Here is a 24,642-nt window from a genome sequence, read left to right as displayed (position 1 = left end):
AGGAGGGGAGAGGAGGGCGAGCGCGGTGGGGAGACAGTGGGAAAGAGGCGTGAATCGTGTCTTTCCCAAACTAGCCCCGTCAACGCAACACTGAGGCACCTTACAACGCACACAGCCGTGCCATCAAAGTTTAATTGTCTCCAAGAAACAATTTTGCTCCAGACATCAGTCGATCGATATCTGTAGCAATTCCTCACAAATCCCTAAACGAGCTATTGGATTCAGGGAAATTACTGGAGTGAGACGGTACAGTTCCTCGTTGGACTTCATGCACTGATGGTTTTCACTTTTAGAGCTACTGTAACACATTTCAGAGTCTTAGGGAGAATAATTATTTGAAGCCAACGTTGTAAATCACTGATGTCTCATGAATAAATCAACACTAGGTGTTTTTTTTTTTAATTTAAAACGGGATTGAATTGCAAACTCCATACTGTTGCTTACAATGACTAATTTAAAGCAGACATACCATGTACTGAATAAGAATAAAATAGATAGACCAGGGACACACTGTATTTACCTAGCCTGCTAACTATTTGGATTAACTCTAGGCCTATTTCCTAAAAGCAACTTAATTTTTTTTTATTTATATATTTATTGAAAAGCATGTGAAAGTCTTGACAAACACTCAAAAGTGTCCATCAATGAGGCCACAGACCTTAATTTATTGTTATGTTCCACATGGCTGCTGTGTAAACAACACTCACCACCATCCTCCCCAGCCAAGTAGGGTAATTTACAGCTACTGACTGAGCTCTGGTAGCCACGTAGCCTTTTGTTAGCCCATCACATTTGTGTGTGTTTGTGTGTGTGTGTTTCTGCTGCCCCTGGTCAGCCAAATGGTGCTGTCAATAACGTTCAATGTTTTTGTTGTTTCTTTTGACAGAGTGACGTCCATTTTTTCCATCTATTGTGATGTTGCTGATTTAAAACACAGCTTGTGGTGAATTAGTACTATACACAATCCAACACAGTCTGATTGAAAGCTATTATTGAATCTCATTATTTTGCAAAGGACAGAGCTATTATTGAACATATGGCAACTGCAAAATAGCACCCCAAGAGGCTGTTTACTGGACAAAAATTATGAACAAGACAATAGGAAATTTAAAAACTTCTTCCCAAAAATACTTCACCCAAAAGCTTAAATCTGTTAAGTTTTCAGACCCAGTAATGTGTTTTCCTTCTGCTTGTAAGTTTAACAAATCATTCACAGCAAAAGAATCATGAAAATCAGGTACCAAATATGTATTTTGGCACAATATGTTGTACTTCCAAGGTTATGAGTTGAACTGTTACACATTACCATAGTGACCTATTTCTGGTTGTGCTGTAGGTGCTTGCAGATTATTTGAATTTATTATAAGAGGGCCTCAAATCTGCTCATGCCATTTCACGACTGATTTTCCATTTTCCTTTGGCAAAACATCTCACACTTCTTATCAAATGGAAAGACTTGCTTTTGGGCTTTCAAAAGTTAAAAACAGTCAAATCTGCAAAAAGGAATACAATATTGCCATCACCTGACTACTTTGTGCTATTGCATAAACTAGACAGTCACTGACAAAAACTTCAGAAAGAGGTTACATCTTGTTGTAACTCCTATTTGACTCTTCCACCAAAGTATATATTAAGATGATTTATTATATTCAAACAGTCTGAGGTGTGTGCTTGCCTTGTATTATTGTGTTTGACAGATTGACAAGCAGAGTTGAACTTTAGACTTTATAGGAGGTAAATGCTTCATAAAAATTTGAATTAGACAGGTCTTCACAGGAACAGTAGACAATGTTTTGTTTTTACCGGACATCTTTCTATTAAAACAACCAAACCAGATGCAGCATATTAGTAGTAGTAAAACTGAAAAAATCTAATAGTCAGCCTTGTAAAGGTCTATGTGGATAAAACCAAAATTAGGTTATTGTTCATGGCCTGAAACAAGGACACAGTTTCTGTTTACATTGTCTAAGAGCTTCTAGTGTGTTACCAAAAGAATCATTCTGAATGAACATTTAGTATGAGTGAGAGTTCAAAAAATAAATGTTCCTTCTCCACCTGCCTACACTCTGAAGCATTTGGTTTGTGTGCATATATGCTTGAGTGCTTGTGCTCTAGTGTGTGTTTTATTGTTGTGGGATGCACAAAGATGAAGCACATTGAGCATCCATATGTATGAAATGTACCATATAAATAGAGCTTGACCTGACTTCACTCCACTGTTGGTTAGCGACTGACGATACCAAACTCAGTGAACTGTGGTTTTCATGATTCCAGAAAGGTACAATGCTTCAGAGACCTTTGAATGGATTCTAAACAATGGTTTTAGCTCCCACTGAGGTGTTCAATGCACAGGACAAACGCAGACAAAGAGTCTAATGAATTTATGGTTCCACTGCCAGCACCACATGATGCCCGAGGCAAATTGGGCCTCAGCATCTAACTGTCTGTCTAGCAGCAGAGTCAAGTAATAGCCTGGCCCTGGAAAACTGTGCTGAAAGGTCAGTGTACTATCAGAGTGTAAAGACTTGACAGCCTGGGGCAGAAGTTGATTTGCAGTTGACTTTTTGTGCAAAAAGTCACATCCAAACTTTTCTGCTTTTACAGCAGGTGATATGAAAGATGTGTTTATCTTGCTCTTGCTGCCTTGTGTCAGATCCTTCAGAGTCTGACACCATGGTCACTGTGTAATGATGCAAGCTGTCAGTATTTGTCGGTACTAATACTGACAGCTACATTCACTGGACTGTATCTTTTAATATTATAAAAGTAAAGGCCACCTTGATTTACAAAGTAAATTTGCTCAGAAAGCTTCAAATTGCAGCAGAAATGACATCAAGGCATGTACAGTGTAAAAATGATTTAATGTCTTCAGTAAGTTCAGTAAGGCTCATTTAAATCTAACGTCTCATTTCCAGGTTGTGATGCATTCATGCCCAGAGGCTCCTCATTTGTCTCCATCTGACTCAGTAAAGCATCCTTTGTACCACTGCAATGGGTACATGGTAAATGGTAGCTATATACAACAGGAGAAGCATGTATCTATTTTTAGAAGTACCACATCTTTAAATGAAATAGTCGGCTATCTTTCAGGCCAATTCAATTCAAGCCTCTTTAGCAGAGGCTTTCAATTAAGTGATTCCCTGAGATCGGCAGAGGGAGCCACAACTCTAAAATGTCCTTTTCTTTGTGAAGACAAAGTGTGGTTGTATGACAGCCAAGAAAAGGCAGACTGCAGCGTGACCACCCTCACTGTCTGGACCAGAGCCTGAGCAGTCTGACAGGAGTACACCCACCCGCCTACAATTTTAAAAACATAATCAGGATAGCAAGTGCTTCTCTCTTTTCAAAGACATGGAAAGCGTTCATTCTGTCTTTTGATGCTATTGCTTCAGTATGCATTAGAAGATTCAATACAGATATTTGTTTTGCATTAGCAGGTGCCTACTACTGGAAACAGTGCAACGTTTCATCTCAGCATCAGCTTGGTTTTAAAATGAAACGTTATTATGTGGACCTGACTGCAAAACTAAATATCAAGCAGTGTTGCTGGTACTCTGCTTTGTAGATTAGATTTTTAACACTGAGTCCATAACAGCTGCTGTATCCTATTGAAATTTGATATATATTTGTTGTAAGGGAAAGCTAATATTCTTTTCATTATGTAGGGAGTGTTTCTGAGACCAAACCAGTTATTAGACAATCTCCTGTTACTGTGAATGTACTTGGAGATAAATAGATAGATAAATGTGTCAGATTTGTCCTACTCTGACAATGATGTTATAAACAATTTTGACATTATTGTCATATTCAAGTGCTGCTGTAGGTGTTGATCAAGCTATGAAACATAATTAAACTATTTATATACAGGAATATCATGCTAGTTTACTGACAGTTGATTGTTTTTCCTCTATACGGGAAATTCTTCTTTTGCAGTTTCAGCTCTTTGTTTTTCATTAAAGCATCTGTATGTCTGGGTGGTCTCAGTGGGCCTCTGTGGCCCTCCCTCTGACATAGTGTATGCCCACAAGAAAGGGAGACTCATAAGATTTATATATCAGTCTGTTCATAGCACAATTGTGACAGATGAAACAGGGAGGGAAACTCAATATCTGAAAGATGAAATGTTATAAAAAAATTTACAGGGAGTTTGTTTCCCAGTATGCCAAGACACCCAAACACACACATATACACACAAAGCCCTGTAAGCCTCCACTAGCAACATGCAACACAAGCAATGTGTAAGACAACCTGAGGGAGTATCTATATACCCTACTGGTGGTTTACAGTATTTATATTAAAGAGCTCTATCACTACTTCAGCACTCTCTCTGCAGGCAGTCTGTATATTAAATCCAGCTAATAGTGTATTATTAGTGCACTTTTAATTAATAAGAAAACATTCAAAGTATTGCTATCACTTTGAGTGGTGAGAAGTGTGTGAGTGAAGCCAAAGTCCCTACAAAGTAGAATTTCTAATGATTAAATTGAGTGCTCCATTGGACTGGGTCTAGTCTTGCTGTAGCAGCTGAGAGCAACAGAAGGTGGAGGATAATGTAGTCTAGCTCGGGGCGGGGTGGCAAAGACAAATATGGATGGTAAGGAAGAAAAAAGTTGATTGCATACAGTTTGGGGCTTTGCTTTACATATGTGAAATCAACTAGACCATGTACCACATGTACAAGAAGTGAAGTCATATTAATATTTTATGGTGCATATCATATGCAATTTTGAGTAGTTCAGTAAGCAAAATTTCAAGGTGTGCACCAGATATTTTAACCACACACTTCCTCTCATGTTTGTGTTTGTCTCAATCTGTGTGAGAAGAGAAGGCAGAGAGTGTGTGTCTTTGAAGTTCACATATATGGAATTGGGACTGCATCTTTGCAGATGCCTAAAGGAAGTTCACGGTCTCTCCCCCTATTTGGTGGATAAAAAACAGCCTGTCCTCTGTCAAGGTTTAATGCAGTACAATATTTTTCTCTCCCTCTTTTACCTTCTCTCTCTGTCTCTTTCTCCCTCTCTTCTCTCTCTCTCTTTCTCGCCACTTAATAAAATAATGAAATTGCTCCCTCCCATTCTGTCTTTTTGCTGCCCTGTGTGGGTTGACACTTGGCAAGATTTTTTGGTGCAGCTCAGTCATAAAGGTTTCAGTGCATCCTGATTTATGGACAGTAGTGTGGAGGAGGGTGAGGCAGCAGGAAAAACACCGGTGTCAGCTTGCTGATCACACAGAGACTGTAGACACGTCAGGATAGAGACGACCTGCTGACGTGAGATGAGATGTAATTCAGTTTTTACATACGCTTTGGTTTAGCCAGGTCAAGAGAAACTAAATGAGGCTTAACTGGAAGATCATGCTGACAATGTGAAGCTTGATAGTGTGTGATATACTGTGATTTTTTGTTTCTGTTTCATGATATTACCCCACTGGCTTTTTTTTCCTGAAAACCCCCCAAAAACCTTTAGTTGCTGACTTGCTGGTTTGCTTCAGCCCTTTCAGTCGATTGTAGAGCAATTTATCAATATGGATAGAACCAAGTGCTCCTTGGCTGCATTCTGTGTACTTTTTTCATTAAACCCCATTAGCATTCCAGTGAGAAGAGAACATTTTATTTTACTTGTGAATAAAGTAGCCCAAGGCTAATTAGCAACTGAAAATTTCCATCCTTGTAAAGTGTATTGCATAATTTGGAAATTTAATATTTTCTACTAATGTATACTCAGTGTTATTTGATTTCACACTTCATTGCAAGTATTTCTGTTTATAACTACAAATGAACAGCCGGGAGCCAGCTCTAGGTTGACAATGCTTCAAGGCTTTATTAGAGTTCATTGCTGCACATTGTGGGCTTAAAGAAGTAAGGCATTTCAAAAGGAGTATTGCACATACAGACAGTCTTACAGGCATGTTTTAGTGGCAGTAAAGCACACAGGTGTTTGCAAGTAAATCTCTGCAAAGCAAAAATTCCATTCCAGACATATCCTGTCTACATTTTGTCATCAATTACTTGATTAGCTTTTGAATAGTTTAATTTCTTGGCTTGTACCGTACAGTGAGCACCTGTGTGTACATGCTAGTGCCTCAAATTGATCATAGAGGTTACATTCACAAACACATCTAATTTCAATTGATTTTCATTTGGTTTGAATGAGACAAACATCTCTGTGTATGGAGCACCGTAGATCCTTTAGCTACAAGCTAGCAGGTTTCTTTAAGCATGTAAATTTAAATTTCTTTATCTGGTGTTTTTCCATCTTTCTCTTCAGCCACCACCTCCTCTCCTTTATCAGTTTCTTCTTCCTCTTCCTTTTCCTTTTCTACCTCTTCATCACCCTCTTCTTCTTTCTGCTCTGCAGCATCTTCTTTCTGCTCTGCAGCATCTTCTTCTTGAGGTTGGCTCTCATCTCCTCCTTCCTCGTCCTTGTCTTTTTCTCCATCTTCTGCTTCACCCTCTTCATTTGCAAAATCAAGCAATGAGACATACAGTCAGAAAAATATTTTCCATTACACATATCAATTAAACAAAGATAAGCACACTAACCTTCTTTGTCTGCTTTGCCCTCTCCCTCTTCTTGATTTTCTTCCTCCTTTTCCTCTACCCCCACCTCCTCCACTTCCTCTTCTTTCTGCTCATGTTCTCCCTGTTCCTCCTCTGCCTCTTCCTTTTTCTCTTCTTCCTGCTCCTCCTCCACCTCCTCCTTCTCTTCCTCCTCCACTTCCTTGTCCTCCTCCTCTTTAAGAGGGCTAGCCTCTGCTTGCTGTGCCTGGCTTGCAGATATTGTCTCCTCTGTAAGGAGTGGTGAAGTATACAAACGGGAGCTCAGCAGGTATGGAGCTGCAGACTGCATGGAGACATATGTTCTTCCATAGGATGGAGCACCGTAGGCTTGGGAGTAAACACTGACAGGGCCTAGTCCTGCCACATTTAAACGGCTCTCTTCTCCTTCGAGGAGCTTCCTAACAGAGTAAGAAAAAGATCAAAGAAAAAACTACTTTTCATGTTGAAGCATTAATAATTAGAAAACAATATAATGCATTAGAAAAAACAGGAAATAATCATAGCTTAACTGATGAATTAACTCACCTGTAAGCTGCAATTTCAATATCCAAGGCCATCTTTACATTCAAAAGGTCCTGATAATCTCTCAAGTAGCGAGCCATGTCATTCTTATTTGCCCTCAGCTCCTCCTCCAGTTGACTTATTGTATCCTGTGTGGAAACAATAAAGGGGCATGTTAGTGGTAAAGTTACAGGCTGGATGCTAACTGTGTCTCAACTAATTTGGGGGGTATCATGCTAAATAACTTGCAACATTGGTGGTCAGACCAATATTAATTGCTGGAGAAATGAACCTATCATCGAAAGAAATTTAGAGACATTAGCAGCACTATGATGGGAGGCAAGATTTGTTTCTTTGTTTTTCTTTTCCTGACCTGCAGTGTAGAGATCTCTGCACTTTGTTTCTCCTCCACTTCCTGTAGTTGGTTTTCAAGGGCTTTGTTCATCTCTCTGCAGGCATCGATCTCCAGTGTCCTGGCTTTGAGGAGCCGCAGGTATTCTCCAGCCTCATCTTTGGCATTTTTTGCACTCTCACTGTTGAGAATAGTGCCTGCTGTCATCACATTCATCTTATTACAGAACCATTCTTCAGCTGACTGAAGGTTGCGTTGTTCAAGCTTCTCATACTGCACTCGAATGTCACGGAGAGCAGCAGATAGGTCAGGTTTAGTGACCTCCATCTCCACTGACATGTCTGCACTGTACTGTATTTGGGCCTGCAGCTCTGCAATTTCACTCTCACAGAGATGCTTCAAGAAGGTCAGCTCATCCAGCACGATTCCAACTCTTTTCTCAAGTTCAGCCCGGCACAGTGCAGCTTCATCTGCACCCTTTCTGGCATCTACAAGCCTGCCTTCTGCCTCTGCCCTACCAAGGACTTCATCTTCATAACGCTTTTGCAGATTCCTCAGCAAGTCATTCATCTGATCCCTGTGTTCTTGGGCTGCGTCTTTCTCATGACAGGCGTCTTCTACAGCAGCACGAAGCTGACGGATCTCATGCTCATAGAGGGCCTTAAGGTTGGAGGGCTCGGCCTGCTTTTTCCTGAGCAGCAGCAGTTCAGTCTCCAACAACTTGTTCTGCTGCTCCAGTTCATGGACCCGCTCAATGAAGCTTACAAAGCGGTCATTCAGATCCTGAAGTTCAGCCTTCTCCTGGGTCCTTAATGCTTTGAACTCAGAGCCGACCTGGGCTGTTTGGTCAAGGCGTAGCTCAGTAGCAGCTGCAGACCCTGGAGCAGACAGCAAGGAGGAATAGGTGGAAGTAACTCGACTCTGTGCTGGATAAATTCTGCGTGAGGATGCATAGGTTATTGGGGCAGAATGGGTGGAGTAGGCAGACCTAGATCCTATTCCTCCACCAGCTCCATATCCTGCGCTGCGCACAACTACTCTCCTCTTGTAAGTAGAAGGAAAGTAAGGGTCAAAGCCAGTGGAAGTCATGATTTCAGAGGACTGCCTTACGTCGAGGAACGTAGCTTGGTTGACTGCATAGTGAATCTGCATTACTCTGGCTTTTATAGACCTAGTAATGACTGTGACGTAAGCTTATTTTTTGCCGGCATGCTGACAGAACGAATTGATAACGGTGCCAGCCTGCTAGTCTCAGCCAAGGCAAAAGCTGGGCGGGGTAAGGATGAGTGTGGGGGGTGGAGGAGGATAAGCAGTGGAGCAACAAGGGACTGCAACAGACAGGGTCACCGAGGACAAAAACCTATACTGTTCCTTGTAAAAACTGCAGAATGTGTAACAATATGCTACTATAGATTCTTTCAAATGCATAGTCTATTTGTAATGTAACTATAAAAAGTGAAATACTGCATGATGAAAGGAAGACAACCCCCCTTTCTACATGATGACACTGCTTTGCACCATTTTGTATCATTTGTCAGTTGCGTTAGAAATAAAATTATTATAATATTACTATGATGATACTTACTAAGCATATCAGATTTGGAAAAATATATGGTAAAAAATAAAACCTCAATATAAGAGAAAACATTTTGGGCTATTGCAATAAATGTTTGCCCTCTAGTGGTTGTCTGCTTACCATGCAAGTTGCACCTTACAAATGCGGACTGGTAAATGTTTGAGAAGTAATTTTAATTTAAGAACTAAATTGCCTGATTTAGTTTAAATAGAAGGCATCCTAGATAAACCGATTATAGGTTTAGAGCCAGTAATACAGTTGTGTCCTACTGTAGAAACAGTGTACAGAATATGCTGTTGCAATAATGAAAACAATATATTTTGCAGTTTTGTTTAGTTATCATAAGAAAACGTCAGTATTACAGTATCTTTCTAGATAGATAGTGATTATTTGAGTCAGCAGAAAACGTCAAAAAAAAAAAAAAAAAAAAAAAAAAACGGCAATGGCTCGGAATTGTCCTTTTTAGTTATACTGACTTAATACATTGAATTCTTAGGCCCAGGGCCAATATGTATTAACCACCGTAATATTGGGGGTCTATTTTAAATGAAAGTCACATAATATAATGTTATAGCTATAAAGTGAATAAACAAAATGTAATTTTCAGAATTGCCAAATTTATATTTAAACCAAACATGTTGTCTTTCTAAATTAAATAACTACATTGGTATTTCTGTCCATCACTAGTTAATGCGTTTTCTTTTGGAAAACTACATTACGGCTTTGAGATGTGGTTTCACCAATATCATAATCGGTGATTGGCCACAAGAATACACCCACAGTTTATTGACCAATGGGTGACCCCTTTACTAATGACGGGTAGCAAATTTCATGCTGTGACGCAAACACCCGTAACACTAACAAAAACAAAGAATGATGAAGAAATGAAGTTTCAAACTTGTTTTGGCTTCATGTTCACTCACGACCCTACTGTTTCGAGAGTCAGTTGCTTTGCAGTTGTAACAGCAACCTTAACACACGTAGTAAAACGGGAATGAACAGTAAGTTGCAAGAGATGATCACCCGGTGAAATATTAACGTTAGCTAGCATAGCGTTAGCTCATATAACGCTCGAATGTTCGCTAACATCATGTAGCTGAGGCAATTTTGTTAAATGTGCTTCCCCGTCGGGAAACTATATATTCACTAAATGCTGCCAGTGGTGCTGGTTGTATTTTCCCCCACTAAAGCATTGCTTGGGATTTTCTGCAGCAAAACGTTGCGTTCAGCTAACCAAGCTAAGTTTTGAATGTCATTTTGGTAAGCTAGGCGATCCACAGCACATCGTAGTTATTGTGAGAACAAGTGACAACATTTGACTTTGTCAGGTTATCTTGGTTTTTGTGTCGAGTTCGGCTTTATTTAGCCCGAACAGCTCTTAAATGTACGGAACAGTTTAACAGTACAATTAAAATGAAGGCAGTGAACAGGTTAACATGATGTTAAGGCGAGGCAGTCGATTTGGCACTAATGACAGACTTCTTTGTAAGCAGTTGTCTAGTAATTAGACGTATAATATTGTTTTCTGTATATTTTTTATTTCATTTAATTGGTAAATTGTTGTTTTACCTGATTTATATCTTCTTTGTTTTCCCTGCATTATGTAGACCAAATGAAAAGCTGCAAACGGTGAAGCTGGAATATCTAGTTTTAAGATATTAAAATGGTAAGGCTGTTTGTTGAGTGTGTCTTTGTTATTTCTTTAGTACTCTGTGATTGTTTGGATTATTCGTACAAGCGACTCTTCGTGTTTTATTGATGTGGTTGGTAAAGGGGTTTTCTTGTTTTCCCACATGATTCTTTACAGATTCGGATAGCGGCTCTAAATGCTGCTGCAACAGCAGCAGATGAGTCTCAAGACCCATTAAGAAGTAACAAGACTCAGACAAAAGAGGCTCAGGTACACAGCAGTGATTCAGCAGTATGTAGCATCTTTACTGATTTGGTCATTTCAAAATTAAATATGTTATCTTTGGTGTTTATCCACAGGAAGCTGAGGCATTTGCTTTATATCACAAAGCTTTAGACCTACAAAAACATGACAAGTTTGAGGACTCTGCCAAGGCCTATCATGAGCTTCTCAAAACTCCACTGCTCAAAGAGGTACATATTTTACACCGTGTATAATCATGTCAAGGTTGTGTCATTGGATGCTGTGCTGTAAAAGGTAGAGCAGCATCTGTTAACCACAGAGTTGGTGGTTTCATACCTAGCTTTTCCTCTTCGTTTTGAGATGTCCTATAGCAAGACACAGAACTCCAAGTTACTTCATCAAATACAGATATGGTGCCATTATTTTTGTTGCTTCAATAAAATGTGAAACGCACACTTTAGATTTTGTTTTGTGAAAGCACAAACCGTGCCCGTGCATAGAAGTTGTAAATGTTTATAATCGGATCTCTTGATGGGACCCAAACAAATCTGCATTACATTGTGATTGTGTTGTGTTCCTATATTTTAGGCCATGCCCTCAGATGATCAGAGAGTGGGTCTCAAGCATCCTGGACTGATGTTAAAATATTCTACTTTTAAAAACTTGGCTAGCATGGCTGCATCACGGGATGACCTGGAGACTGCTATGGAGTTTTATTTGGAGGTAAAACAGTATGACACCTCCAGTTTAAATGTCTGTTATTGTTGACATCATACAATTTTTTTTTTTATATTAAATATGTGTTTTTAATGCACATGACTTACACTGTGGTGAGGGTTAACACCATGTTTACTGTTCTGTTCCTTTGTTAGGCAGTTATGTTGGATTCCACTGATGTGAACATGTGGTACAAAATTGGTCAGGTGGCTGTGAGACTGGTGCGGATTCCTCTGGCTCGACATGCTTTTGAGGAGGGATTAAACTGTAACCCAGACCACTGGCCATGTCTGGACAACCTCATAACTATTCTCTACACACTAAGTGACTACACCTGTATGTAAATTCCTAGATTGTCGTGCCTTTTTATCCTTTCTCATTTCCACTGTCAGGGCTCACCTGCACACATTTGTTTTCAGGCTGTTTGTACTTCATTGCCAAAGCCCTAGAGAAGGATCACTGTTACACTAAAGGCCTGGTGTTGAAAGAGAGAATCTTCAAGGAACAGCCCTGTTTGAAGAAGGACACAATGCAGATGTTCATAAAATGGTAAAACTAGCTAATTTTACTCTACTGTTTAGACGGCCCTCTAGTTGCTACTTTATATTTTTACATTACTAACGGAGCCCTGTACTGTAATGTGGTGCATTTGCAGTGACATGTCAATCCATTATGTGGAAGTAGAGGAGGAAGAACGAAAAAGCATTGTAGAGGAGGCACTGGAGATAAGAAGGCGTAGACAGGCTCTCTCCTACTGTGAGCCAAAACCTGAACTTGTCCTCGTTCAACCCATCCGCTGCCTTTCGTGAGTGCTCTGCTGTGTTTACTTAAAATTTAAAATTATTTGTTTAATTTGAAATGGTTTGTCTCTTTTGAACTGTATTTTAAATGATAAAAGATTTGACCACCATTTACGTTTTGATGACAGATGAATTACCTCTCATGCATAAATGGGAATATTGCAGTGAATTTCTCGATAGACTGATTGTTAAGAATTATTCATTTGAATTCCGTTTCTTTTTATCTCAGATGGAAGCATGTTGGCGAAAGCCTTCTTGCTATGTACAAACATCAGACCACGTGTGAGCCACCACGCCCAAGTCTTGGCCGAAGAATAGATTTGTCTGAGTACCGTGACCGAAACGTCCTTCAGAACCTCCCCCAACCCAGCAGCCCTATCAGTATGGGCCAGACTACCTTGATGAGCAGCAGCCCCAGCTCTTCCCTACCAGCAGTGGTTCTTCCTGAGCTAGCACCATTGCCCCTAACTGGCACTCACCCTCAGATTGCCACTAGCCAGACCACCGTAGAGATCACCACTTCTGCTGCCCCTGTTGGTTAGTTGTTTAAAAGAGATTTCCTCTTTTGCTTATATTTGATGGTAAAGATCATAGCAGTGTTGTCTTATTAATAAATTAAAGTATGAAGGCTAATCTATACTGCCTATATTTTGTAACAGCTACAGGAATGGAAGTTTCTTTGACAGATAAAATGAAGAAAGCGCCAAAAAGGAAACGCGTAATTGAAGATAGTGGAGAGACAGCCAAGCGACGCTCAGCACGTGTACGGAACACAAAATGCAAAAAAGAGGAGAAGATTGATTTTCAAGAACTACTTTTTAAATACCTACCTTCCAGGTACCTTACAGTAAACTCAGATAAAATAAGCTTTGCAAATCTATTGCTTGTTATAGCCCTATTAATAAAAGCAATTTTACTTGTTTGTTTTAGGCTAAAGAAGTTTGTTCCCGATAACGATGATGAAAGTCTGAGTAACCCTGAGATGCAATGTGATGGCAAGGAGGACATACAGCCTCTGCGTGGGAGCTGCGTGCCTCTTGACTCAGTTGAATACATGGAAGCAGGTATGTACTTCAGTGTATTTGTATTCACAAAGGCACTGTTGTCATATTTTTATTTCTGTGGTAATAACCAACTGTGCATTTGCTTCTCTAGAACAACAAAATGTCCACAACTTTCTACTCAATAATATGACAAATGGTGGTATACTGGACCTGATGATGCGCTACCTGAAAGCAGTGGGACAGAAGTTTATGGAGGAGTGGCCTCGTGGTCTCACTGCTGTGGTACTGGAGGTCTATCAGACCTGGCGAAAACACAGCAGTGGTCTTCCGAACCCTCTGCTTCGGGACTGCAGCAAACAACACATTCGGGTATATTACAAGAAAACTGAAGTTCATGCTTACTTGAACTTTAATTAGATTGCCGATGTTAATGGAAAATTGATTTTCTCTAAGACTTGCTCAACAGAAACTGTTACTCACTGATATCTAATCATTACTTAATGCAGAATACAATTTGGGAAAAAATCCCAGACTATAATTATTTCAATAGGTTAATTTCTGTGTGATGCATCTTAAATATTGTTTTTGAGAAAGGTAAAACATTCCTGTCCAGGATATTTGAGAAATTTAAGAAAGGTCTTCAGAGTGCAAGTCTTTTTATTCTTACATTTTTGAACCGCTAATAAGTGCTTATATCTGCTAGGAAATGTTGGCAATGAGCTTAGCATGCATGGAGCTGAAGTTGGAGCAGTGGTTACACAAAAAAGGGAAGACGCGTAAGTACCAATGAGCTAACCCTCATCATTGCTGTTCATATTTTCTTTCAAGTGTGATTTGCTGAATGTAATTTATGGGGAAAGGCATGTTCTTACTAATTATGAGAGATGTACTGAACTGATCCTGAGGTTCCTTATCTGGGATTGATGCAAAAATTATATTCATTCAGTGCTTGCTAATATAAGCCATATTTAACTCATCTGATCCTGCCTTTAACAAAGTTGAATGTTTTGTCCCATAATCCCTGCAAAATTGCAGTGCTGCTCTCCTTGATTACAGCCAGTCAAATCTATTTATTATTAATTGTGTCAGTAACTCATTACAACAAAAGTAAACTTGCCTGTCATTTTTTAAGTGCTCTGAAGCCACTGTCTGTAAGGGTATGTGCTGTGTTTGCCAGAAATCATTTGAGAGGTACAAAGCTACTGTGTGTAACACATTTGCATAAACGGAACCTTCCAAGTGTTTTTATAGTTGCAATAACCCCAACTAACCTAAACATTTTGCTTTCATTTAATCTTATTCTATTTTATAACTTTACATGAAAGTAAGTGTAATATATTTTTTTCTTTTCAAGTGTCTCCTAGAAGAAGCTGTACTGACGTTGGCAATGATGCAGCTGATCCAGAATTCCCTGGGCAGCACTTCCAAGCTGACATGTTACTTCTAGCCTTAGGCTCATCTCAAAAAGACCTGTTTGAAGATGACTGGCTAGATGTTATGGTGCGTGTCTACTGGCTCAAGGCACGGTTCTTAGCCGTACAGGTAAAGTGAATATTAAAAAACATTGACTTTTTGTTACAAGTTGTTTTCACTTAGGTATGATTTGTTAGGCTGTGTTTTGAGTGTTATTTATTTATTTTTCCTTCTGTTTTAGGGAGATATGGAATTGGCCCTGGAGAGCTATGATGTCTGTATAGGCCTATTGCAGAGCAAACCGAAAACCCCTGAAGGGAAACATTACACCATCAACCTGCCTAACTTACGTGTAGATGCAGCAATCTCTGTGGAGGAGGTCAGTTGAACAGTCTGTTTCAAACAAATTAAATTAACTTTAATTTATGTGTTTATAATATTTTTGTAACAAAGCTTGATACTATAAATACTATAAAGTGTGAAAAGTATACTTAAAATATTAGCGAATCCTTCACAATAGCTTAAGCTGTAGCTATTTTGACTGTGGGGTGACTTTGGTTTTGTCTTTTCTCATGGACAGATTGACAAAAGGCTAAAGTCTCTGGAGCGTTGTCAGTCTTTGGAAGAGATCCAGCGTCTCTTTGAATCTGCTGACTATGAATCTGTTGTGCGCCTGCTGCTGCCCACTCTTAATTATGATAGCAGGAGTAAACCAATTGAGTTTGTGAGCTCAGCACCTGAGCGACCCGCTCAATTGATGCTACTGCAGGTTAGATATGCTGCAATATCAGGATTTCAATTATTGCATTTGTAGTACTGTGTGATGGGTGAAACATGTCATTCTCTGTGGCTTAGAACTCCCTGTTGAAGCTGCAGGACTACCAGCAGTGTTTTGAGTGCAGCGAAGTAGCTTTGAATGAAGCTCTGCAGCAGCTCAACTCTGCTTCGTACAACTCTCCCCCTAGTAAGGAGGAGTGGGTCAGCATCATTAGAAAGTTGTTGGATGGCATCGAAGTCTGCTTCAACAAAGACTCAAAGCTTCAAAGCAATGTTCTCCATTTCTCTACTATGGCTCGACTGGCTAACAACCTGATCCAGGTTAGAACAGGGCTTAAATAACACAGTTTTCCAAAATAAAGTACTAAACTTATTCTAAAATAGGAAATGATAAATATTTGTGGTATTTCAATTAATTGTGTGGTTGCTTTTATGTTTTCAGCTGATTGATCTGAGCATGAACATTTCTGACGATCCCAAGGAGCCTTATTTCTTCTCAGTTCTGCCTTGGATTATCCTGTATCGCATTATCAAACATGAGGAGGCTGCTTTTGACTGTATGCTTCGACAACATATCTCTGTAGGGGATGATGAAGGTTTGTTGACATCAGATTTCCAGTGATGTTGATGCCATGCTAATTGTTAAATGAAGTGATGCAATCAAATCTGATTTTCAGATAACTCAGACACTCCTATGCTGCCGTCCTCCCTGATGCTATTGAATACAGCCCATGAATATCTTGGCCGTCGCTCCTTGTGCTGCAACTCCGAAGGTGCACTCCTCAAGTTCTTTGTAAGTTTGTTTCTAGACCTCCCTCTGCAAATATAATATGCTAACCGTTAATGCATGAATGTACTGCTTGAATACTATACATTCTTTATTTTTACTTTTTACAAGAGGTTGCTATGCTATGCATCTTTTAATATTTTTCTCAATCAAATGTAGTCTGGTTTTATTGATGTGGTGTACAGGGGTCAGCACGGCAAAAATTCAGTACTTGCCATGGTGCAGACCAGTCGGTGCTTATTCTGACCTGGGGTACACCAGGGTGTTTTCATGTTGTGTTTGCGGGTGCATATGTCTTTCTTAGTTGAACAAAGTTCATTTGTAAGGGGCTTTTATAAAAGCTGTTTTATAGCTCTTTTTCGATAGCTCATTTTTTGATTTGGCTCACTCGGTGTTAAACCAAAAATGTTTAAACATGTTGATTTAGCATGTTGGTTAAAGTTAGTAGTAAAATCATTGGACCTCAATGGAAGCAGTCTGTGAACCCCATAAAAGGCGGCTACTAAAAGTCCATTTTGTCTGACAGCTTCCACCTTCTGCATTCATAGTCTTTTTGTTTATTCATGTATTTATTTTTTTTAACTATACTAAATTCCAAGGGGATAAGGTAAACCAATTAACACAATCTTGTTACATTCCTCATCACAGCCATTTTTAATACTTGCAGATTTCTAATTGTTTTCCTCCTTTTTCTACTACATACATGATGTGGTCTTTATTTATTACTATTCTTCTGGACAAATAATTGCCCTTTGGGTGACAATACAGTTTTGTTTCACAGATTTGAGCAGTTTTACTGTTCTGCTTTGCTTTAGGTTCGAGTTTTGGAAAAAGAGTTTGCATCCCCATCCAAAAATGAATCTCATCCTTACAAAGAGGAGTTGGAGATGGCTTTGGAACAGTGCTTTTTCTGCCTATATGCCTACCCCAGTAAGAAGAACAAGGCCCGCTACCTTGAGGACCACTCATCTCCACAGGTCAAACACTCAGATGCTTCTAATTCCTCTTTCACAGATGCAATCCTTATAATGTCTGGGTAATATCCAGAACAAATTTGATTTCTCTAGAGTTGTGTTTCACACATGTAACACACGGGGTGATTGTCTGTCTGAGTCAGAAGTGTTTTCACGGTAGAAACTTTGCTTGATTTCAGTCAGGGTCAGCGTGTATAGAAGGCACATTGAAGATCAGGATTCCTGTACATCTGTGAAGAGGCTTAAATGTCTTCTCCAAAGAGTCGTGCCTTTGAAGTATTTTCTAATTTGTTGCATGAAGTTGAAGTGATTGGATCAGAATTTAATCTGTTTACCTGCATAGTACCAAAGTCCATTTCATCTGTTTTAACCATTAAAGTATTTAATGATAATGTAACATGCACAACTCTAATCGTGGCTGAGCTGAGAATTAGATGATAGCTGAATGATGTTGAAGAGGCGGTGAAATGGTGAAGAGGTGGTGAAAATTGCTTAATGCTTTGTCTAATTGGTATAAATTGTCACATTTTTTGGCAAACCTACCCAAATAGAGTGCTTGGCAAACATATGCCCTCATTGACCCTCACAACACAGAGCAAGTCTGCCTTAGCCATTAATGTTGTTTTGTCAGCTTGCAAGGTTCACATGAAATAAATCGAGGCTTGAAATTGCATTAATGGCATAATAGCATTAATTTACTGAGTGAGAAATTTGAGCACATTTAGACAGACCACAAATAACAGCCCCTTGAAATGACGGTCCACTGGACATTACTGCCACATTTTTGTTTAATAGTTAGTACACTATTCTGTGTCTACCTTGTGATTATAAACACTAGTTAGTTAATCTAGCATTTCTTCATTTAGGAACTGTCTTGATAGCAAAGCCTCTAAATGGGGGTATCGGGGGCTACTTTATAGTCTCTAATATTGTAAAAATAAATTTAATCACTACTGTCACATATAGCACTGCAAGGCTTCACAACACTTGGCCCTTGTATTTTTGTAATGCATGTTTCTTGCCACCAGATGGATGTCTTCGCCACTGCAATCTGGGTTTCTAACTGTTTTAGTTCTAATTTGCTTCAGTGCTGTTTGTTAGTGCTGAACACAATGGACTCTATGGACACTAATTTTCATTTGGAATTATTGTTTTTTTTTACAGGTTGAGCTGCTGTGGAATGATGCACTCTTCATGTTCCAATATTTCAAACCAAAGTCACTGCCTGAGTTTGACAGCTATAAGACGAGCACAGTGTCTGCAGAACTGGCCAATCTGCTGAGAAAGTTTGCTAGCATTGCCCCCTCAAGTGACACTCCTGTACTCACTATGGAAGAAGTGGCAGCCTACATTGAGGGCATGACAGAGAAGGTCAGTAATTGGACTCACAATGAGTGTAAGGAGCTGTGCTGAATAATATCTTTCATTTCCATTGTATTTTTCTGTCATTCTTAACTTCATTTGTCCTGGGAATTTAATCATTGAAGAACTGTTACATTTTGTTATTTTAAGGCCCCATGCCTTCCTGAGGGTAGTTCTCCAGCACCTCCAATCATAGATGAGATCTACTACCTGTTGGCTGATTACCATTTCAAAAACAAGGAGCAGTCCAAAGCCATCAAGTTCTATATGCATGACATCTGTGTGTGTCCCAACAGGTAATTCATTTCTCCACGCTAGTGGTAGCACATTTGCAGATTACAAAGCATGATCAGTTTTTTTTTGTTTTTTGAACGAACATTTCATTCTAAGTGTGCTGTTTCTTACATTTAATTAAGTTCAGTGACTTTACTTAAAATGTGTATCTTTCCTCAGGTTTGACTCCTGGGCAGGTATGGCATTAGCACGAGCCAGCCGTATCCAGGAAAAGCTCAACTCCAACGAGCTGAAAAGTGACATTCCTATATGGAAACACTCCCAGGCAGTACTTAACTGCTTTAAGAGGGCTCTGGAGATAGACCGCTCCAACCTTTCTCTGTGGATCGAGTATGGGACCATATCATATGCACTGCATACCTTCGCTTCACGGCAGCTCAAGCAGTGGCGCCAAGAGCTCCCAACAGAGGTTGTTAAACAGGTGGGACATGTGTTAACACAAGCAGAGTTGTCTTACTCCTCATCTGTATTCCCTACCAGATTTTCACAATATTTGCTATACAGATGTTATATGCTGTAACTTTGTTACACACATGAATTCATTTTAGAATAAATTCATCTGTCTCCTTGAGTTAAATTAATCATAACTGGGTGTGTGTGTGTGTGTGGTTGTTGTTGTTGTGCTATTTCAGATGGAAGAAAGGAAAGACTCCATGTTGGAGACAGCCCTTCAGTGTTTCCAGGGGGCTTCCTGTTGTGAGGGTGACAGTGATGAAGAAGAGTGGCTCATTCACTACATGCTGGGGAAAATAGCAGAGAAACGCAAGAAACCTCCAGTGGAATATCTGCAGCTTTACAAAAAGGTAAACAATTGCTGTAACATCAGGCAACACACATAAGTTTCAGATGATTTTTAATGTTGAATTCAGTCAATAATTTATGTTTAATGATGAGTTTCGCTGTTAATGTGTTTATTTACTTGCATTTTGCTAAACACAAAAGATGGAGATTGTTGACTGGCATCTATTACAGATGCTGAATGTGGATTTCAAGGGTTATTTTAACTTACGTATTTTGTCCTCATGATCAATTTTGGACAGAATTATATTTAAAGGACTGCACAGCAATGCACACTGCACAGTAATGTACATAATGCAAACCTGTGCAATAATGCAAAGTCTTCATTACTCTTGAACTGTACACTGATCAGCCAGTGGTCTTGGAGGACAAGGGCCAACATCGCCACTCTGCAATATGCAATGATGCCCAATATGTAACAAAATGTGATTTTACAGTGTTCGGAGGTGCACGTTTGGGCCTAAAAAAAATCTCCACTCAAGTATAACTTCAAATATTCGTTCAATTTAAAGTGCCAAGCAGATTATCTACATTTTACTTTAAGTAAAAAATTAAAAATATTCCACTTTGTATTTGTAATTTGTAATTGTAATTTAAACAATACTTATTATGATAACTATGAAAAAACATGACCAGTAATTATTGTAGCTGATTTTTAAGCTGTTTATGTTCTAACAGGTGGTAAATCCATAGTAAAACATTAGCATTTATTAGTTCATAATAATTTTATAAAAAGACATTTTAAATTAAAACCTTAATTGGTAAATAACAGGAATAATCCTTCAATACTAAATTGTTTAAAATCTTATTTTCTTGCTTTCCCTGGAGTTGTTTCATAATCCGCCTACTAAAACAAAGATCACTTTCCTTCCACCCTCGTAAGGTTTTTTTTCTTACAGAACAATGTATAGAGTTACTCATTGCTCTGTTGTTTTAATAAAATCAGTGGAGGCAGATGAACTTGTATATAACACACTGTCATGGAGTTCAGACGAAGATGACATGTTAAAACACTGATGTCTTCAACTGCTTATTGCAATCCTTCTGTTAAGTTACTAGTCTAGAAGTTAATTTACAGTTTCATCAGTAAGTATTCAGACCCCTTCCCGTTTTGCACACTGTATTATTAAATGTAAATTTAATATTAAATTGATAGAAGTGCCATTTTTTTGTCAAACAGTTATGTTTAATAAAGTCGCATTCTTTTTTTTCTGTACTCAGATCAGTCGAACACCAGTGTGCAACAGACTATGGATGCACATGATCTCTAATGGCAGCCATGTATTTATTATTTGTTTTAATAGTTGATTATCTGCATAATTGTTTTGATTGTAAATTAATCAGTATTCTAGCTCATATTTAGAATGTTTAATGTCACAAAAGATGTGTTCAAATTATTGTAAATAATATAAAATATATAAATTTTAGCAATTTTACATTAAAAAAATAGTATTGTGAGTACTCTATTAAGCCACAGTGAAGCCACAAATTGTTGTCTTGGGTTGTTGATTCCCTTGTATTTATATTTATAGGCTGCACACTACCTGCATGAAGAGGCTGCCAGGTACCCCCGGAAAATCCATTATCATAATCCTCCTGACCTGGCTATGGAGGCCCTCGAGGTAAATTACCAGTGGCTAGTAGCCCAAATCGTATCTACCTGCTAGGTGTCTTGTCATATTAATGCATTGTATGTTACTTAAGGTAAGTGAAAGTATTCAAAAGTAAGGACATTCTCCATAATCCTGTGGGCCTTTAAGTTTCTGTTTCTGTTTTCATCCAGTTGCATTTCCGTTTGAGTGCCACCATCCTTAAACTACTAGAGTCTGCTGATCCTGATTTGGACCATGATCAGCTTTTCACTTTGCTGGTTGAAGCAGCTACAGGACCATTTGCAAGGGGGGAAGAAAAAAGTATGCCAAGCATGCCAAGGTCCCATGAAAAGTAAGCCTTATACAATATGACCCAGCAAAGGTTTTAAAAAGTTATTTGTTTTGACATTTTTTTCTCAAAATTGCCCTTGATTCATTGCAGGGAGAAACCCCCCTCCATGATGGACGATGACTTTAATTGTTCATCAGCTTGCATAGGGAACGTCCACAGGTCCTCCCCTCCATCTGTTGCCACCCCAGGTCTGACATCCCCACCTTATGCGGCCACGCCGTTTGACCACGATTACGCGAAACGCAAAACACTCCGACGGCAGCAGTGGCAGCAGCAACAGCAGCAGCGGCATGAGGAGCAGCAGGCTGATGGTACAGTCCCAGTCCTAGACACTGTCTCTGGGGTTGGGCTCTTTGCCCTTTCTGCACTGGGACAGGAAGCCCACTATGGAGTGCTCAGATTGCTAAATCACTGTGCTTAATGGCTTCGGTTTCAGTTACAGTGATCCCCATGCACTGGGTGATTGGGATGTGGTGAAATGGGCAATATGGCTACTGATTATTTGACTAATTTGCTATGCCTGACAAACAGAGTGGTGTAGAAACAAGTAGAAGTGAAGATTTAATTTGTGTGTGTGTGTGTGTGTGTGTGTGTGTGTGTGTGTGTGTGTGTGTGTGTGTGTGTGTGTGTGTGTGTGTGGAATAACATGTATTTCTAGCCACTGCTGTAAAGCTGGTCTTATTTTCTTTTCTTACCAATCATCTTACCTCTCCTGATATGTTACAATTGTTGTTTGAATTGTAACTTCCATAAGCTTACAACATTATGGTCATATTTGTGCAGTATATTAGACTGCGTGTTTTTCAGCCTCAGTGTGGTACCACACCAAAAAGGCAGCAAATTTTTCACAAGTCTTGATTATTGCTTAACTAGTCTTCACTGATCAGGTTAGCTCAGTTTATAGTAGTTTGTATTATGTTGTTGGGTACTCTGGGTACAAATGTATCAGTAAGCACCTTACATAGTGGTAGTGGTAGTATAATTTTGATTTAACCAGGTAATTTAGTTTATTTCCTCCATGAGATCCATTAGCGCAGCTAAAGCAAACAGACTAGCAAGCCAGCCATACACAAGTACACTTTGTCCAAATCATAAACATTCTTCTATTGCTAAAAAGGAACAAAATTAAAGGTTTAAATTCATTGTATAGAGTGAGATGTTTAATTCCTGTTATATAAAAAAAATGATAGAGGTGTGCTATCAGTACTTCAATAATCTTCTTTCCTATATCAGCATGCTTCAACAAAGGACCTTCACCAGGGTAGTTTTCATAACTAATGCTACTAGATTTTTTTAATTTTTTTTATAAGCAAACCGGTGTTGAGTTCTTTTGATTTCTGAAAAGTGGTAGAAGCCAGTGATCCCAAGATGGGTATCATGATAAGTTTTTTTAAAGTAGCAAAATTATGACAGTTTGTGCGAATAAATAAACAAATAAAGGTTCTCAGTTAAATAAATCTAGATTTATATAGAAAAGTTTAATAGTAGAGAAGTTTTTTTTTCACCCCATGATGCTCAACATAATAATAGAAAATGTGTGTTTTGAAAAAAAGACTCTATCAGATAATCTGCTGCTTATAGGTAACTGCTTACAGTAATGAACATCCTGATGGTGCGTTCAATGAATGTGATGGCTTGGAATTTTGATTCATGCATGTTAATCATCTTTTATGTAAGATCTTGTACTTCCAGCATTGCAGTCACGATTGTTTGGTTTTGAGTTAAAGACCAGACATGTGCAAAGGTTTTAGTCATATTTTATTGTCACCAAGACATCAGGATTTTCATTAGTTGAAAGTCTCTGCAAGGTATTGTGAATCTGAAGCTGAATATTGTTTAAAGAAAACAGTCCTGGCCATTATTCCCACAAAAACCGTGACATCTGTTCACCCACCCCATGTGTCATGTTTAGCTTGAATGTGCAAATAATGCAGCCATATTGCCCATGTTGCCAGTTTGTCACCCTTTCCAGATTCTTCCTACCTACCTACCTACCTGCCTGCTACCTCTTTGCCTGCTTGCTTTTACCACCTGCTTTGCCATTTATATGCATGTAGTTCTAATGGGGTGAATGTCTTCATGACTAGACAAAATCAGTCCTTTATCACAATCCACTAAAGTGTCTGGTGTATCATGTGGTCTCATTGTATTTGAGTTTGGTGTGGTGAGAAAACGACAGAAAGTCAAATTGCTGGAAGATATTTCACTCTAACTACTGTTTTCCACTAATTGGATGTAATTTCCAATTACGGCCAATTAGTGTGAAAATGCCAAGACAGGAAAAATGTGGTTGGCACGTATTTGGCACCGAACTCTGTGACTGAAGTCAGAGCATACCCCACCAAGCACATGTTTATAGGTGTCCAATCTCTCTGGCTTGAGTCCTGCTTAAAACATATCAAGGCAATAAGACTGTAAGGCCTAATTCAGACATACACTTATCATGTTCTTAGAGAAAAGACTCCTGTTTCATAATATGATTGTTATCTATAGCTTAGGAGTATCCTTTCTGAATCTTTACCATGGATTTTCTTCATGTTGCTGCTTCTTCCTGAACAAAATCATTCACCAAATGTGTCTGAATCAGGTTCTACATTTTCAAGGGGAGTGGTACTTAGTTGTCAAGAAAAGTAAATGATTTAAATATTTTGAAGGCTATTGCAGATTATTATTGAGGTGCTATTTTGTTTGATTATATTTTAAAACCAGCTCCACATATCTTCAACAGCCTCACCAGAGTTTGACCATGATTACTGCCTGCCCAGGTCTCCAATTTGGCTGGCTTCCCTGAATGGTACTGCTCTTCAAACCCACCAAACTCATTAAGAGGCTAGGTTGTTAGTCCAGTGCATTTTTGTAGGAAGCACTGAATACACATCAGTTGACATATTAAATACTACAGTACCACAGT

The 24,642-nt window shown here is 39.0% G+C and overlaps 2 protein-coding genes across 3 annotated transcripts in view; one reads left to right on the top strand and one right to left on the bottom strand.

Annotated features, from left to right (window-relative positions):
* Positions 1 to 5,795: 5,795 nt before the first annotated feature.
* Positions 5,796 to 8,561, bottom strand: LOC137136345 (neurofilament light polypeptide-like). The gene is made up of 4 exons (XM_067521618.1): positions 7,434 to 8,561; positions 7,085 to 7,209; positions 6,542 to 6,957; positions 5,796 to 6,452 (listed from the first exon to the last, which is right to left on the bottom strand). The coding sequence occupies exons 1-4, from the start codon at positions 8,499 to 8,501 to the stop codon at positions 6,226 to 6,228; spliced, it is 1,836 nt and encodes a 611-aa protein (XP_067377719.1). The 5' UTR covers positions 8,502 to 8,561; the 3' UTR covers positions 5,796 to 6,225.
* Positions 8,562 to 9,807: 1,246 nt separating this feature from the next.
* The window catches only part of cabin1 (calcineurin binding protein 1), a 36,626-nt gene continuing 21,791 nt past the window's right edge, over positions 9,808 to 24,642 (top strand). The window contains exons 1-29 of one of the 2 annotated variants that reach the window (XM_067521610.1): positions 9,808 to 9,989; positions 10,596 to 10,654; positions 10,796 to 10,888; positions 10,978 to 11,091; positions 11,450 to 11,584; positions 11,734 to 11,914; positions 11,998 to 12,127; positions 12,234 to 12,383; positions 12,608 to 12,915; positions 13,038 to 13,215; positions 13,309 to 13,442; positions 13,534 to 13,751; positions 14,086 to 14,158; positions 14,737 to 14,924; positions 15,037 to 15,174; positions 15,376 to 15,564; positions 15,651 to 15,893; positions 16,015 to 16,168; positions 16,250 to 16,365; positions 17,175 to 17,336; positions 18,498 to 18,704; positions 18,846 to 18,991; positions 19,149 to 19,410; positions 19,622 to 19,792; positions 21,009 to 21,068; positions 21,320 to 21,409; positions 21,571 to 21,731; positions 21,822 to 22,042; positions 24,460 to 24,525. In XM_067521610.1, the coding sequence (XP_067377711.1) occupies positions 10,652 to 10,654; positions 10,796 to 10,888; positions 10,978 to 11,091; positions 11,450 to 11,584; positions 11,734 to 11,914; positions 11,998 to 12,127; positions 12,234 to 12,383; positions 12,608 to 12,915; positions 13,038 to 13,215; positions 13,309 to 13,442; positions 13,534 to 13,751; positions 14,086 to 14,158; positions 14,737 to 14,924; positions 15,037 to 15,174; positions 15,376 to 15,564; positions 15,651 to 15,893; positions 16,015 to 16,168; positions 16,250 to 16,365; positions 17,175 to 17,336; positions 18,498 to 18,704; positions 18,846 to 18,991; positions 19,149 to 19,410; positions 19,622 to 19,792; positions 21,009 to 21,068; positions 21,320 to 21,409; positions 21,571 to 21,731; positions 21,822 to 22,042; positions 24,460 to 24,525 (4,291 nt within the window). In that variant the 5' untranslated portion in view covers positions 9,808 to 9,989; positions 10,596 to 10,651. The remainder of the gene's footprint in view (positions 9,990 to 10,595; positions 10,655 to 10,795; positions 10,889 to 10,977; positions 11,092 to 11,449; positions 11,585 to 11,733; positions 11,915 to 11,997; positions 12,128 to 12,233; positions 12,384 to 12,607; positions 12,916 to 13,037; positions 13,216 to 13,308; positions 13,443 to 13,533; positions 13,752 to 14,085; positions 14,159 to 14,736; positions 14,925 to 15,036; positions 15,175 to 15,375; positions 15,565 to 15,650; positions 15,894 to 16,014; positions 16,169 to 16,249; positions 16,366 to 17,174; positions 17,337 to 18,497; positions 18,705 to 18,845; positions 18,992 to 19,148; positions 19,411 to 19,621; positions 19,793 to 21,008; positions 21,069 to 21,319; positions 21,410 to 21,570; positions 21,732 to 21,821; positions 22,043 to 24,459; positions 24,526 to 24,642) is intronic. The other variant, XM_067521611.1, reaches the window with a different exon arrangement.

This window comes from Channa argus, chromosome 11 (genome assembly GCF_033026475.1).
Source record: "Channa argus isolate prfri chromosome 11, Channa argus male v1.0, whole genome shotgun sequence".
Taxonomy (NCBI): Eukaryota; Metazoa; Chordata; class Actinopteri; order Anabantiformes; family Channidae; genus Channa; species Channa argus.
The sequence above is the reverse complement of the archived record's forward strand: the minus strand, read 5'-3'. Positions and strand labels throughout refer to the sequence as shown.

Excerpts from the sequence above, each read along its gene's own strand:
- LOC137136345 (XM_067521618.1), bottom strand. The coding sequence starts at position 8,501 with ATGACTTCCACTGGCTTTGACCCTTACTTTCCTTCTACTTACAAGAGG. Across the intron at positions 7,210-7,433 it reads CAGAGATCTCTACACTGCAG|GATACAATAAGTCAACTGGA; the intron begins GTCAGGAAAAGA and ends GTTTCCACACAG. Across the intron at positions 6,453-6,541 it reads GGGCAAAGCAGACAAAGAAG|AGGGTGAAGCAGAAGATGGA; the intron begins GTTAGTGTGCTT and ends TTGCAAATGAAG.